Raw genomic sequence first — 14,503 nt, forward strand, 5'->3', positions numbered from 1 at the left:
ATGGCTGATGGCAAAGAGGACCCCGCCGTGTTCACCTGCACGTCTCTGCCCTCAGACCCACGGCTGCTGGCCACAGTGACTAACGCTTACCTGGGCACCCGTGTGTACCGGGACATCCTCCACGTCAATGGCGTGTACAACGGGGCGGTGGGAGACACGCACCGTGCCGACATCCCCAGCCCCGTCAACGTTAGGATGACGGTGCCCGGTGTGGACGGCCTGGCTGAGACCTTCACCTTGAACACCCAGACAGGTAAACAGCAGAGCACGGGCAGGAATCTCCTTGTCCCGCTGCCTCCTTTCAGATCTTCATCTTGGGGACCCATCGCTCTTTCCCTCTAACTGCTGGTGACCTCTTCTAGAAGTCAGAAGTCTCTTTGCCTCTGTTGCCTCTTCCACAAGGTCACATCTTTCTTCTCCCCATTCTCCGTTCACCTGCTGGGTGTTGTTCTTCTGAAGTCACGTTGGAGCAAGTGGAAAATTCCCCGTTCTTGTGAGAATAAGAGTGATTTTCAGACTGTATCTCAATCCCTGCTGGAGCCAGGCTCAGTAAACACTGTTTAATCGTGAAGCCTGATAAAATGTTTTATAGCACAAATCATTCCTCAGTGGGTTGGCCAGATTCAGTGTGTTAACAGTGTTGTCCAGTCAAAAGCTGTGTTTGTATTAGGACCTGGGAAAGGTGGTTCCTTTTGCCAGTAGGAACCAGTAGGTAGGGCAGAAATGGGAGTCTGGGGCAGAACATCAGGACCTGACGGTTCAAAAGGCTGATGGCTCTCGTTGTGCTTACAGGAACCTTCAGCCACGTGCTTCAGGCAACTGATTATGCAGCCACCCATCAGATCTACGCTCACCATTCCCTTGTCCACTTGATGGCCTTCAGCATCACTGTCAGGCGATCAGCTCGCGCCACCCAACCCATCACGGTCCAGCTCCAGACTCCTTTCGTGCCAGAGAGCCAGGACTTGGACCTGAACCAAGGACCAGACTTCCAGGGAGCACAGTGAGTTTGGATCACGGGGGGACCTTGCCCTGAATACATCCTTCATGGGCTGTCAGGCGCTGCCCTGCTCGCCGTTAGGAAATAAATTGCAAAACAAAGGCTAGAACTAGGCTGAAATGGTAAGTAGCGTGGAGGCTTGTGCAAATCTGCTTCTTCCTGGCGGGTATATAAAAAAATCCCAAAATTAAGTATAGAAACATTTTTATTAGTTGCAACTCCAGAATTATTACTTACACTGACATGTAAAAGAGCAACGAAGGCCACAGGGACCAGAGGTGATTACACAGAAATGAGTTTGGGGAAGACAGTGAGTTTGGAGGAGATGAGCTCTAGAAACGGCTTGTTGGCATCGGGGACCAGTCGTAATGAATTTCGGTCTCCTGCGCCTTGGGGGTGGGACAGCAGCTGAGCTGAAGCGTTGGGGACAAGGGAGCCCCCATCCTAGGTGGGAACGGGAGCCTGATACTCAGCTGCTGGGGGGAGGTCCCCTCTGCGTGGGCGGACGTGCGCGGAGTCCCACCTGCTCCGCTCTCCCTTTCCCTGTTGCTTGCTGTCTCCCACAGCTACGTCTACGGGAAGACACTGGTTCCCGAGGTGGAGGGGGGACCCCGTCCCACGGTTCACATGCTCTGGACTCCCGTGCCGCAAGCCTTGACATTGCATGGGGAGGAGCGGGAGCGATCCTGGGAGTTCCTGACGGCCGTGGCCGAGAGCGAAGAGGAGGCGAAGAGGAGCTACGGCGAAGGGCTGGCCCTCATCGCTGCTGGCTCCCTGCACTCCTCCCATGCCCACGCGTGGGCCACGCTGTGGCAAGGCTGCTGCGTAGACCTGGATGGACCTCTGCTTTTGAGGCAGGCCCTCTACGGGTGTCTCTACTACCTGCTGAGTGCCATCCCACCCCAGGGGAACCCGGGCTTCCTCTTCCACGGCATCAGCCCTGGTGGCTTGTCCAACGGCACTCAGGGCGAGGACTACTGGGGGCACGTCTTCTGGGACCAGGTGGGTGGGGGCCGTGCTAGCTAGTAACCTGGGGGCTTTGCACAGCGACTGGGATGGAGAAGACTCAGCAGGAGGCTGCTGGGAGGCCTCCTCCTTACCCCCAAGTAGGGGCACCTTGGCACCAGCCTCTTGTTGGAGAGCATCCTCCTGCTCCTTTCGTAACAGCTACCCAGACCCAGCGCGATCCCTGGAGTTACTCGTCTGGGTTGTCCTCTAACTCAAAAGCAAATTGCCCGAATCGAAGCTAGATGCCTGGGGCTGCCGCGTAGCCGGTGGGGGCGAGGGGCTGGGAAAGACCCCACTGCAGGGCAGCCCCCTTTACCCAGCTGAGGTCTGGGGCTAAGATAGTTCAGGTTGCTCATCCAAGAGAGCTTCAGTGACCAGCTCAGAGCACGGCCACCAACTTTTAGCTGTTTAAAACGAAGGAAGTTGAAAGCAAGTTGCCCTTCTCCTGCCAGCTTTGGTGGCATCGGCGAGCCCTGTTGTGCCTGAGCCGCTGAAAAAGCAGCAGTGTTTTCTGTGATGGGCACATTCAGCTTTTAAACGTCGGTTTGGTGCATGCTCAATAAGCCGGCTGGGCTGGGTGGCTTTGCCCCAGCCAGAGGCTTAGATCTGCTCTTGGAGCAGCCGTGCCGAATGGGTGCACAGCTCTGCAGCTGAATCACGATTGCATGGCGTGAGGAGGAGACGCTGCTGGGTGCTGTTGAGGCTCCTGTACTAAACCTAGCCTGGTCTTTCAGTGGGCAAGGGCTTTTTGGTCCTGCGGACCTTGTGTGCTTTTTTTCCTGGTGATGCGTGTGGTTTTGACCCCCTCCAGAGCCTCTGGGCTCCTGCCTCCCTTCTCTTGCATGACGGGGGTCCTGCTGAGATCATCCTAGTGAGATACCAGGGAGTAGCAGGCATGGGCAGAAACAGACCCTTGTGGATTTATCCCTTCTAATGAGCCCATGGGGCAGCACCTTTAAGTAGTAGCAAAATCATGGTCAGAGCATTTGGGATGGGGGCGGACTCGAAGGGTGAAACTGGTGGGAGCATTTGGGTGCCCCACCAGCCAATCCCACCATCTTGCCTTGCCGGAATGTTTCCAGGACACCTGGATGTTCCCGAACATTCTGCTGTTTTATCCTGAAGCTGCCCGAGCCATCCTGGAGTACCGGATTCGCACGCTGGAAGGAGCCTTACGCAACGCGCAGGAGCAAGGCTACAAGGTGGGGACAGAGATGTTGGGCTGAGGGCGATGCAACCCAGCCGCTGCCACCCAGGACAGCTGGGCTTTGCTTTTCCCTTCTGGCTCTAGTTTTAGCCAGGGGCTGGGAGCAGGGCATTGCCCGCAGGCGGGGGACTGGGGAGAGCATCTCAAGGTGGTGTGCTCGGCTGCCTCATGGATGTCTTCTCCTGGCAGGGTGCTAAGTTCCCGTGGGAGAGCGCAGCCACTGGCCGGGAAGTCTGCCCTGAGGAGATCTATGGAGCCCAAGAAATCCATGTCACTGGGGACGTTTTGATGGCCTTTGAGCAGTATTATTGCACCACGCAGGTAAAGGGAGCGTGTGCCACCTGGATGGCCTGGTGGCAAGGCTTGCAGGGCATCTGGTGACTGTCACTGTCCCTTTCCAGAGAAACTCTGCTGTTTGCTCCTGTCAGAATTGCCGGTAGCACCCCAGGGTGCCTTCTTCAGCCCTGCCTCTTCTGTCCTTGCTCCTCGTGGGCGGCTCAGCATCCTGTTGGCTCAATCCAGGCCAGTTTTCTGACCTTTTCTCCTGCTACGCCCATCTCTTAGAGCTCCTGTCCTCCTGCTGAGTTTGGGTCTGGTTGAGTCTCCCTCATGTCCCTGTTTTTCTCTGGCTTTGGCTCCCTCCAGGACCAGAAGCTGTTCAGGGAGGATGGAGGCTGGAACCTGGTGGGTGCTGTGGCTCAGTACTGGTGCAGCAGGATGGTGTGGAGCGAGGAGGAGCAATGCTACCACATCAAAGGTACTTCTGCAACTGCCAGACCTGTTTGTAGGGAAGGGGTTTGTGAGCAGAGGCTCGGGGCCCCTCCACCCAGACCTGGATGGGAGTGCATGGGCTCCTCAGATTCCTGCCCTCTGGCATATCTCACAGATAATGTTTGTGTCCGTGGAAACACGGGACGAGATGCTCAGCTCTCTTCCAATGCCACAGTATTGGTGGTTTTTTCCCTCAGCCCCGTGCCACTCATAGGACACCTCTAAATGTCTCCTTCCATGGTGGTACAAGCTAATGCCACACGCATGGGTGCCTTCAGATCTGCCGTTGTGACTGGTGGCACTTAGAGAAAACAGAGTGCAAGGGTCTTTAGAGAGGAAGGACTTTTCTAAGAGACCTGAGTTAAAATCCCCCAGGAGCCTGCAGGAGTTTAATCCCTTGAAGGAAATCTGGTGCTGTTGGTGCCGAACAAGTACAACCGCTGATGTGCCTGGCAGGGCAAAGGGTCCCTCCACAGGCAGCGATCCTGCTGAAGCACGGTATGTTAACGAGTGCAAGTTACCGCTGATGGGCTGCTTCTGAAAGGGGACACTGAGGAAGAAAACGAGAAGTGAAGGAGAGGTGTTTGTGGGAGGAGGGTCTGGAGGAGAAGGCTGGGTTAGAGCGAAGGGGTCTCGATGAAACTGGGGTGATCAGAGCTAGAAGAGCCCCGGGGGTTGCTGCGGGCTGGCTCTGGGTGCGAAGATCCTTGGAGACAGCCCCAGTGTCCCCAAAGGAGTCACGCATTTAAATGCCTATTTTCACGTTTCTCTTGGGAAGTGGCCATCCCTCCTCCTGGGGACAACCTGCACGAAAGCAGCAAAGGAAGGAGCTGAGCTTGTAGCTAGGGAAAGATTTAATGACTTCATCGACTTGATTGAATGACTTGAAAGAATTAATGACTTGATTGAGTGACTTGAAAGAATTAATGACTTGAAGGTCACCTTGCCTGTGAAGTGAGGGAGATGCCCTCAGGTTGAGGTATCTGCTGCCCATCAGCCAAAGCTGTAAGCCAAGTTGTTTCTCCTTCACACCACAAGCACCACTTACGTTCTCCTCTGTTGAGCGTTGCACCGAGGTCGCTGTGGGATCCTGCCAGAAGCAGAGAGGCGACACCTCGCTGCATGGGCAGGCATCACTGCAAGCGGAGGGGTTCCCTTTCTCGTGCCGCTTCCCTGAGGAGGGGCACAAAGCCATGCCAAGCCTCGGGTGTGCTGCGGTGTGAAGTGTCCCCTTCCTCTTCCTCCAGGTGTCATGCCCCCAGATGAGTATCATTACCGGGTTGATAACTCTGTTTACACCAACGCCGTGGCCCAGCGGAGGTAACGCGCATGCCTTGTTGAAGCACTGGCCCATCTCTCTTCTTTGCTGCCTAGCGATCTGGCAGGGGTAGGAGGCAGCAGGGCTGCTGCGTGGGGGACGCCTCTCCTCTCTTCGCGTACCTCTACCTGAGCTGGTCTCCTTTGCCTGCATTTACAGTCAGCGGGAAGAAGTAGGTGGTCCCATGGTGGTTCGTCTGACCCGTTTCAGGTGTCCACACGAGACTGAGAGGGATTTCCCTTCACAGGAGGGTTTCTCTCCCTGCGTTTTATGAGATGTCTATACAATTAGCCAGCTGGAGACATCTAAAGCTAGAGGAACAGACTCCCAACTCCAGCTGTTACCCCAAGCTTAAACTTTGACCCATGTTCTTTCAGAGTAGCTGTTTCTTTGCAGTTATGGCTCAATTAGTTCTTTCTGTTCCCTTTCTTCTCTCCCCCTCTGTGAGGGCGTCACAGGTACCCATGCCTGACATAAAGCATTGCCCCTTGCTTCTTTTCAGCTTAAATTTTGCAGCTGATGTTGCTCGGGACTTCTTGATCCCTGTGCCAGAGGAGTGGGTGGACTGTGCCAAGAATGTCAAAGTGCCCTTTGATGCGGAGAAGAAATATCATCCCGAGTATGACGGTTACAGCCCAGGTGAGCAGAGAGGCAGCGGCAGACCTTTGAGTTGGCCACTGCTCTTTCTTTGTAAGCCTGCAAGGAGTGGGGCCGCTGACTGGTTCAAACATGGGAACAGCGGCTGAATGGTTGGCTGAAGTAAAAAAAATCTCTAGTGTTGCTCTCCAAGTGTGGCATTTGGGTTGCCAGTCTGGAGAGCCTGGCTTGTAAATGGTTTTTCTGCCTCTCGGCAGATCATTTCTCATTAGCGGGCTCATAAAATTAGGAAATTTGGGAACACAGAGGGTGGGAGGAGACTTTTAGTACTGGGCTGCAGATGACATGGTTGCTATGAACCCATTGCTGACAGTTAGGTCTATCTTCCCAAGGTCAAGTGCCATGTGTTGCCCTTCCAGCAACCGCTGGCCCTCTGGAAGTGAAGGGGCTGGCTCCCGTGGAAATGCATGCCCAGTTTAGTGCCCCTTGTCTCACAGTTAAGGGCAGGGTAATCTGGGCCCACGGGATCGTGGGAGCTATTCCTTTGCGCCTGAAGTTTAGGTGACACCAGTCTGGGTGCCATCATGTTAGGGCTGTGCCGGTGTCCTGCCTCGACGCAGCTTCCAGCAAACAGATAAGCTGCTGTTCTGGTCTGCCTTTAGCAAGGCAGCAGTGAGTTGTCCTCCCTGCAGTTCCACCGCCTTCCCCCTGTTGATGTGGCGTTTGTTGTTCTAAGTTTATGATTCTGTGTGAGTCAGGTCTGTTCCCCGTATGAGTAAACAGATGATCGGTCTGCCAGTCATTCCCAGCTGGCATACGTGGTCTGAGCGACTCCTTTCCCCAGGTGAGCCTGTGAAACAAGCTGACGTTGTCTTGCTTGGATTCCCGCTGATGCACCCCATGAGCTCTGACATCCGCAGAAATGACCTGGAGATGTACGAACCTGTCACTGAGCTGAATGGGCCAGCCATGACCTGGGTAAGGAGAGGGGCAAAGCCTAAGGGGGGGTTCAGGCAGGAGGTGGTTGTTTCCAGCCAAGAGTTAGTCACTGCCAGCCCCATCAGCGGGCACGATTTGTCAGGCCTGCTTTCAACCCTAAGGGAGTGTGGACAGTGCAGAGCTGGAGATGTGCGCTGAAGATGTCTACTCTGGGTCAGAAGGATGCCAGTGGTGGTGTCACTCTGAAGCTTTTGCTGTGTTTGTCACCCCTGGGGGAGACAGCAGCTGGTGAAAGGCCATTTTTCTCTCCTGCAGAGCATGTTTGCAGTGGGCTGGCTGGAGCTAAAGGAGGTGCAGAGAGCCCAGAGCCAACTGAACAAGTGTTTCAGCAACATCACGGAGCCCTTCAAGGTTAGCTGCGTGGCGTGGCGTGGGTGCTTCCCTGTGACAAACGCCTCTTGTTTCTATCTTGCCTGTTCCCAAGTAGGTCACATCACACTGAGAGACATCACTTGGGCTGGAGCCAATGCTGGCTGCACTTGTGGTCGCTAGGTTATTGTCACATTGAGCTAGGTGGTTGCACGCTCTGTCTCTTCTCTGCACGCTTCTGAAGAGCAGTAAGGAGGCATCTGCTTCCTACCAGGCAATACAAAGCCACGGGTCGGTATCATGCTCACCCCAGGCTTCCTTCTGCCTGCCTGGGATGGGAAAGGGAATGGAGGTGGTGGTATTTAGAGATGCATCAGAGCCCACCCACCACCTCATGCCAGGATGGGCAGCAGGGCATGGTCATTGCAACGCCCCAGATATGTGACAGTGATGATCATAAGCGTATTCAAACCCACGAAACTGTATGAAGAGTCCCAATGCAACCGTTGACTCAGTTCTTTCTCTTGCTGGAGCAGATCTGGGTGGAGAACTCAGATGGGTCAGGAGCTGTGAACTTCTTGACAGGGATGGGTGGATTCTTGCAAGCTGTCCTCTTTGGCTACACAGGTTTCAGGTGAGACCTATGTTATGTCGCATTTAATTTCGAAGCAACTACATGTTACTTAACCTTACTGTTTAGCTGGAGCAATGTGTTTTTACTCATGAAAAAGAAAGGAACTTGCAGCATCCAGAATATCCTCCAAAGCTCCCAGCAGGTAACGAACAAACAGGAACGTTAATGAGCCCGGATGAACTGTGGATACTGGGGACAGTTAGTCACTGGTGGAGAACAGGGTGGAGTTATCAGAAATGATAAGCTTTGGTCCATTTCTCCTCCAGCTACATCAGTGTTGAAAGCCATTGGCTTCAAAAGGAGTCACAGCTGGGCCGACACTGAGCCCTTCAACACTAGTTGACACTCTCAGTGAAGAGGGACATCTCTGTATGATCTCAGGATTGTGGCTAGCCTGTATCATTTTGACGTCTGCGTATCAGAAACACATCCAGACCTGCCCATTCCATAGGCGGTTGTCACTGTGGTTTCTTCACTAAGTGTGGAAGAAGCTTAAAGACTACGATCCACCAATTACGTTGGCCTTTTGGTTAACGAATTGAAGAGAAAGTCCATACAATCACCTTGCAGGCAAATACAAGGCTGCCGCTTCTTATACCTTATACACTGTGGTCTTTCTACGGGGACCTTTGTAAAAGGAGACCTCAGTCCTCTACCACCACACTGAGCTGCTGTAGGCCTATTCCCACTTTAAAGACTGGAAACAGATTCGGAACAGGTAAGAGACTCTCTCTGGGTCACTCGATGAGTTAGCCACACATTTGGGAAGCTAAAAGTCATTCCCTAAGTCTGTCCTCTGGCTTAGCTATAACATCATCCTATCTCCTTTGGATGTGGTGTGGAAAGACCTTCTGCAGCCCCTCTGAAGCAATCTGCCATCTGCACACAAGTGGCTCTGCAAGCCTCTGTGGAGGAAAGTGCTCAGCTGGCATCGCCACAGCATTAAAATATCTTAGAAAAAACGTTAAGCTGTCCATATAATTTCAAAGCTGTGTCTTGTATCCAAAGCAGCCCGGTGGTTTCAAACCTGAAGCAACAGTCTCTTGAGTGTATTCTTAGTTTAATTGAGGATGGACCAAACTGACAAGCCTTTTGATTTCCAGCGAAACCTTCTAGCACTAACTATGTGTTTTTACTCTGTGTGTGTGGCCAGAAGCTGCTGAGAAACCCGCCAGTTTCTTGGTGGAGCTGGGTGTGAGCTACCGTATTCCCAGCTGAAAACCTTAATCTCAGCTTTTGTGAAGCTCGAAGGTCTTGAGATGCTCTGTGTGTGTCAGGTTGGGCCCCTCTCGGCACAGGCTCAAGCCACAGGCTTTGGGGCTCCAGCCAAATTTCCACAGATGTTGAGATGACATTTATGCAGCCCTCAAGGCCGCGCTCTTGCCTTGCCCGTTGTAAGCCATGGACCCTGGCTGGCACGTTGGCCTGCCGCTGAGGCTCTCCAGTCTCTTGAGCCTCTCTTGAGTCCTCTCCAGTCTGTTGAGCCCTCTCAACAGCATGGAGATGATGGTCAAGAGCTCTCACGTGTCAAGATTTGAGTAGGCAATAACAACGACCATTGTCTTTTCTTATCCAAAGCCAAAACACACAAATGGGCCCTGTTTGACTTCGGGTAAGAGCTTGGAAAAAGGATTCAAGCTGTTTGCTTGATTTTTCTCTTTCGGTGAAGGAGCACATATAGCAGTGCTGAGTTTAAAGCCCTTCAAACCAGCAGGAGTGGGAGCTGATGTAGGTTTCTGAAGGTCACCTTGCCGACCCGCTTCGGTCACAGCCCGGAGGGGATGTGAAAACCTAGCTCTGCGGGTGCATCTTTGTTGAGATGGCGAATTACAGAGGAGAGGGGCAGTGGTAGCGGTCAGGCGTGTCTCGTGATTTAATTGAGCAGCACTTCCAGGAGCATCTCCACCAGGTGTGAGGTGAGCTCCCACCACCACCTCCTCACCAGCGTCGTGTGGCTTTCAGAGCAACGGCAGGTGAGAACAGGTACTGGCTGCTAGGTATTTTGGCTGAAGCTGAACTTGCATCCTAAAAATCCGAGCTCCAGCCATCTCCTGAGCTCCTCACGTGGCTGGAGTTTAGTTCCAGAGCCTGCACCTGTAGGTTCGTGTGACCAGAATTCAGTGGCAATTCCTGCTTGGGGTCCATGGCCACCTCTGCTCGTTCGTGTGCCCTGTTCCCCATCCCATCTTGGAGCAGGGCATTCCTGAAGTTTTGCCAGCACAGCTGCTGCTGAAGCCAATCTCTGAACTGGAGTGGGGAACTAAGCTGCCTTGGAAGAAAAAAAATCTTTTTTTTTTTTTTTTTTTTGGTGTGTCTTATTTAAAAAAACCAAACCCAACCTAATGGAAACCGCAGACCCCAACTGAGGAACTGGAAGGGGGACAGGAATGCCTTAGGGTGCTGGGCTGTGAAACCACGGCCCAAGTAGCTCTTCACCAGATGCTTCATCGGCGTGTTCTGGATTTGCCTGGAGGTCCTTGGGATACACCAAGGACTCTTTCTGCCCACAGATGCACGGAGTAACAGGAGGGGCCTCTGGGATGTACGAGGCTGTGCTGTCTGGGGAGGTGGCCAACCCCACAAAGCTGCTTTCCTTTGTGGCCACCCTTTGTTCCCACCGCTGACGTGCTCCTGCCTTTCCAGGATCACGAGGTCCAGCCTCCGCTTCAACCCTGCCTTTCCCGATGACATCAACGAGTTGAAAGTCACCGGCGTCTCCTACTTCGGCAACAAAATGAAGTTCACCATCACCAAAGAAGAGATCAGGATCAAAGTGATCGAGTCTCCGCGGGATGCTCTGGCATCTCCCCTGGAAGCTGTGCTGGAGGAGTCGGGGCAGAGGTTTCCCCTGTGTGAAGGTACAGTGTCATCGCCTGGGTCTGCTTCCTAAAGTAAGGACAATTTGGGGAGAAACCGTTCCCGTGTCTCACGCGGTTGGTTTTTGTTGCAGGGCAGAGCGTCTCTATCCCCACAGTGGCTGGCTGGATTCAGAGGTCGCCCACCGAGACATTTTAAACCTTGGCTGATCCGGGTTTTACGCACCGAAGCCGCAGAAACAAGTTGAAGAGCGGATGTTGGCGGAGGGGGAAGGTAAAGGTGGGGTGGAAGGTGGGGGTCCCCGGCTGTGCCATAAACCCTTTGCCCCCATGGACTGTGCACGCTGTCTTTCTTTGTGGCCCCAGGGAGGGGGGGTTGGACTCGGAGCTCTCGCCATGGCTGCGGTGGCAGCAGCTCCCTGAGTGATGCTGAGCATCCTTGCCTGTGCCAGGGGGGCACTGAGCCCCCTGACTCCCATTCACATGCCTTCAACATCTCTCACTTAGCAGAGGAGATGAAATCAAGCCTGAAAGCGGCTGTTTTAAATGAGTTTTCTAAACACCCATGACTTGTTTATGCTTTCAACATCTGCATGTATAAGGATGCCCCTAGCTGAGTGGATCTGTATTCAGTCCAGCCCTTACGTGCGCTGGCTCCCAGCTGCTCCAGCACGTCCTGGCTTGGTCCTCGCCTTTTCCCAGCCGCCCGCGTCGCTCCGGGGCCTCAAAGGGCTGTGGAGGCTCAGCCACCGCTGCTTCCTCACGTCATTCCCGCCTGCCAGCCAGCAAAAAGAGGAGGATCCCTCGGCCGCAGCGCACAGCAGCCTCTGGGGTTTCAATACGCCGAGCAGCTGGGACCCCCCGCATCCTGCTGACCCCCGTAATGGGAATCTCTGCAAAGGCAGCGTGGCAGGGTGGACGGAAGTAAGGCTGGAGCTGAGCCGTATTTTGGCACGAATGTTAGTCACAAAATACGCAGCCAAAAGCATTTTAGCCCCGTTTGGGCAGCACACATCTCCTTTTCTTTTGAGTTATTCGGCATATAGCATCCCTATCACGTTTTTAAGCCCTTATCTACATTATCATCTCTCTTTTCAAGCAGTTTTGGAGTTAAAGTCCTTCTAACTTGATGTTTGAAGGGCTACAGGAAGCCCAGGCATCAGTTATCATTAATATGTCAGATGATGATAAGTGCAGCGTTTTTCTGGGGTCTGAGCAGAGTCGTCCTCCAGCTAAGTAGCCTCAGGGCGAGCAAAGACCTGGTGTGTCTTTGCTTAAGGCATTTTTGGTGAGCTAGAAAGCCCTGAGGGAGAGAAGGGGAAGGGCTGTGCCTGTGTACACCTGCAAACGGGGGGCATGATACCCCCCAAAACCCAGCTCTGCACCTTGCAGCATCCTCCCCTCCTGCATCCCCTTTCCTGGGGGTGGGTTTGGTGCCTCGTTTCCCAGCCCCGTGCCTTTGCTAGAGCAGACATGGGTCAAAGCCGAGAGGATGTTGAAGGCATTCCCTGCCCCGCTGGTGTCTGTCCTCTCTAAACAAACCCCAGGAATCTCAGCTGAATCCCGCGGAGTTTATAAGAAAAACCCTGCGGCTGCTCCCTGCGGCAGGCAGCATGTGGGAACGCTTAGGGAAGGAGGCGAAGCAACGGCCCTGCCTTATAATTACGCTGGCTCAAAAGTCACCCAACCCCTAATTAGCAGCAGTTCTCGGCAGCAGGGCAGGACAAGCAGACCCCTCTGTCCCCTCGCCCCCGGTAAAAGCCTTGTGGGCTGCATCTGGATTTGGATTTTGATGGGGCTGGGGATAAAGCCCAGCTCTGAGCCAGGTCTCAGGTGGCACTAAAAGGGGTCTCCCCCACCCCGAAAAAGGGATCCTTTTAGTCCAGTTGCCAAAATGAGCCGGCTCTGGCCCGGGGAGGGCAATAGGGAGGGATAGCACAGAGCAGTGAGGTTGCATCCTGCGCTCATCCCCTCTGTCTTTGCCCAGGGACCTGCTGGGGGACGTCTGCTTTACTGCAATGAGTTTGCAAGTCTCAGCTCCCCTTGGAGGGGATGACATCTCATCTGCTTGAGCGTGTCCCCATGGGGCCAAGAAACTTCCCTGCTTCTTTCCCCTCTTCAGTTGCTGGGTGGCTCTAAGCGTCATGGAGGTTATTACTTCTCCTGGCTGCGAAGAGCACGATCAGAGCGAAAAAGCTGTATTTATATTGTCCCTTTAGCACCCCCCTGCACACAAAAGAGTCGCAATGTGTGAAATGGTTTAATGATTTAAATAGTAATCACCGAGGCTGGAGGGATGCTGTGCTCCACACAGGATAAAGGGAGGTAAAAAAACCAGGGTAAACAAAAATAATCGAGCTGCCCCAAGAAGCGTGGCCGGGAGCTGGGGTCGGGCACTGTGGGGCTGGGGGTGCTGGACCAGGCAGGGGAGGGTGAGGGGAGATGCAGCGGTGTGGGAGAAGCTTGTGGGGCGGCCTCCCCCCTGGCCACGCGCTGCCCGGTGGGCATGAAAGCTTGCGGACGTGGCCCTGGGTGGCAGAGACGGGTGGTGGCTGGGTTATGCTGGACCAGTGGTCTTTTTAGGGGGGCCACCAGCGACGCGAAGAAGTTTCTGCAAGCCCTTCGCCCACCGGTCACTTGTCCTCGTCGTCGCTCCCGCTGAACTGGTAGGTGAAGAAGCTGACGGACTCCTGGGCGAGCTTGGAGAGGTGGATGATGCCCGTGATGACCAGGGCGGCGAGCAGCAGCGGCAGCACCACGCTCCCCGCCGTGGCCAGGGCGTTGTAGCACCTGGCCTTGGAGCTGAAGCGCCGAGCGGCTTCCACGTCCCCGGCCACTTTCCGGTCCCGCGCCTGCAACAGCCGAGAGACGGGGCAGCAGCGCCCGGGCTGCCCACAGCTCCCTCCCCGTGCCTCCTCCCAGCCTTGCTACGTGGCTTTGGCCCCCTTGCAGCCTGCAATTTAGTCCCCCGGGCGGTGCCAAGAGAGTGGCTGTCCGTCCATCCCAGGCTGCCCGCCGGCTCCCCGTGCTCCGGCTCCCCTCTGGCCCCGCTTTCTTTGCCACTGGGATTTTCCCTCCTGCTTCTTTCAGAGCCTCGCTGGCTCCAGCCCTTGCTTGCCCCCATCTTTCCACCCTGGTCCAGTCCAGCTCCTGCCAGAGGGCAGGTGGAGGGGCCGGGGGCATCACGGTCCCCCAGCACCTTCGAAGAAGCAGCAGTTGGTCCTCCGGCAGCGGCAGGAGGCTGTGGTTACCTGGGGGGTCTCACAGCCTCGTTAATAGGTGGCAGAAAAAGTGTGGGGGCTTTACCAGGCGATGGTGTCACCTGCAACCAGCCTCTTGAGGGTGTCGGGCTCTCGTCCCCCACCCCAGCCCTCCCAGGTCGTTATTTCAGATGCTGTGTGTCTCCTTGGGAAGTCCATCCCTCGGCATCAGCACGGGGAGGGCTCCCGGGTGACCCCAAACATTTGATCTCCCATCCCCGCTCGGCGCCCCTACCTTGACAGAGAAGGCGAGCGCCACGAAGCCGAGACAGCAGAAGTTCATGTAGATGGTGTTGAAGATGGACCAGACGAGGTGGTCGCGGGGCGGTGGGGCAACGAGGGTGGTGGGAGACGGGTCCCGCTTGTGGGACGGCGCGGGCAGGTAGTCCTCCCGTGGGTAAGAGGTGTCCATGGCCACGGAGAGGGGCACCCCGCGGCTCTCCTGCTCCACCAGCCTGGCTGGGGGAGCCGGGCAGGGCGGCCCCTTTATATAGTCCCTGTCTGTGGCACGGCCTCGTCTCCTCTATATATAAACCCGAGAAATTACAGCCCTTCCCGGGCTGTGGTTATCAGACATGCTTGGC

General features: G+C 54.9%; 2 protein-coding genes across 2 annotated transcripts; one reads left to right on the forward strand and one right to left on the reverse strand.

The window, feature by feature from the left end:
* Positions 1-13,366, forward strand: PGGHG (protein-glucosylgalactosylhydroxylysine glucosidase). The gene is made up of 14 exons (XM_050897407.1): positions 1-253; positions 793-1,003; positions 1,567-2,002; positions 3,091-3,210; positions 3,405-3,536; positions 3,861-3,972; positions 5,234-5,306; positions 5,807-5,943; positions 6,746-6,879; positions 7,156-7,251; positions 7,746-7,843; positions 10,487-10,701; positions 10,794-10,933; positions 13,243-13,366. Exons 1-13 carry the CDS (start codon positions 1-3, stop codon positions 10,856-10,858), a joined length of 2,082 nt encoding a protein of 693 aa, XP_050753364.1. The 3' UTR covers positions 10,859-10,933; positions 13,243-13,366.
* LOC127016728 (interferon-induced transmembrane protein 5-like) lies at positions 13,293-14,331 on the reverse strand. Its single transcript, XM_050897408.1, has 2 exons — positions 14,155-14,331; positions 13,293-13,511 (listed from the first exon to the last, which is right to left on the reverse strand). Exons 1-2 carry the CDS (start codon positions 14,329-14,331, stop codon positions 13,293-13,295), a joined length of 396 nt encoding a protein of 131 aa, XP_050753365.1.
* Positions 14,332-14,503: the final 172 nt, after the last annotated feature.

This window comes from Gymnogyps californianus, chromosome 5 (genome assembly GCF_018139145.2).
Source record: "Gymnogyps californianus isolate 813 chromosome 5, ASM1813914v2, whole genome shotgun sequence".
Lineage (NCBI taxonomy): Eukaryota > Metazoa > Chordata > Aves > Accipitriformes > Cathartidae > Gymnogyps > Gymnogyps californianus.

Excerpts from the sequence above, each read along its gene's own strand:
- PGGHG (XM_050897407.1), top strand. The coding sequence starts at position 1 with ATGGCTGATGGCAAAGAGGACCCCGCCGTGTTCACCTGCACGTCTCTG. Across the intron at positions 3,537-3,860 it reads AGTATTATTGCACCACGCAG|GACCAGAAGCTGTTCAGGGA; the intron begins GTAAAGGGAGCG and ends GGCTCCCTCCAG. Across the intron at positions 10,702-10,793 it reads GAGGTTTCCCCTGTGTGAAG|GGCAGAGCGTCTCTATCCCC; the intron begins GTACAGTGTCAT and ends TTTTTGTTGCAG.
- LOC127016728 (XM_050897408.1), bottom strand. The coding sequence starts at position 14,331 with ATGGACACCTCTTACCCACGGGAGGACTACCTGCCCGCGCCGTCCCAC. Across the intron at positions 13,512-14,154 it reads CGCTCGCCTTCTCTGTCAAG|GCGCGGGACCGGAAAGTGGC; the intron begins GTAGGGGCGCCG and ends CGGCTGTTGCAG.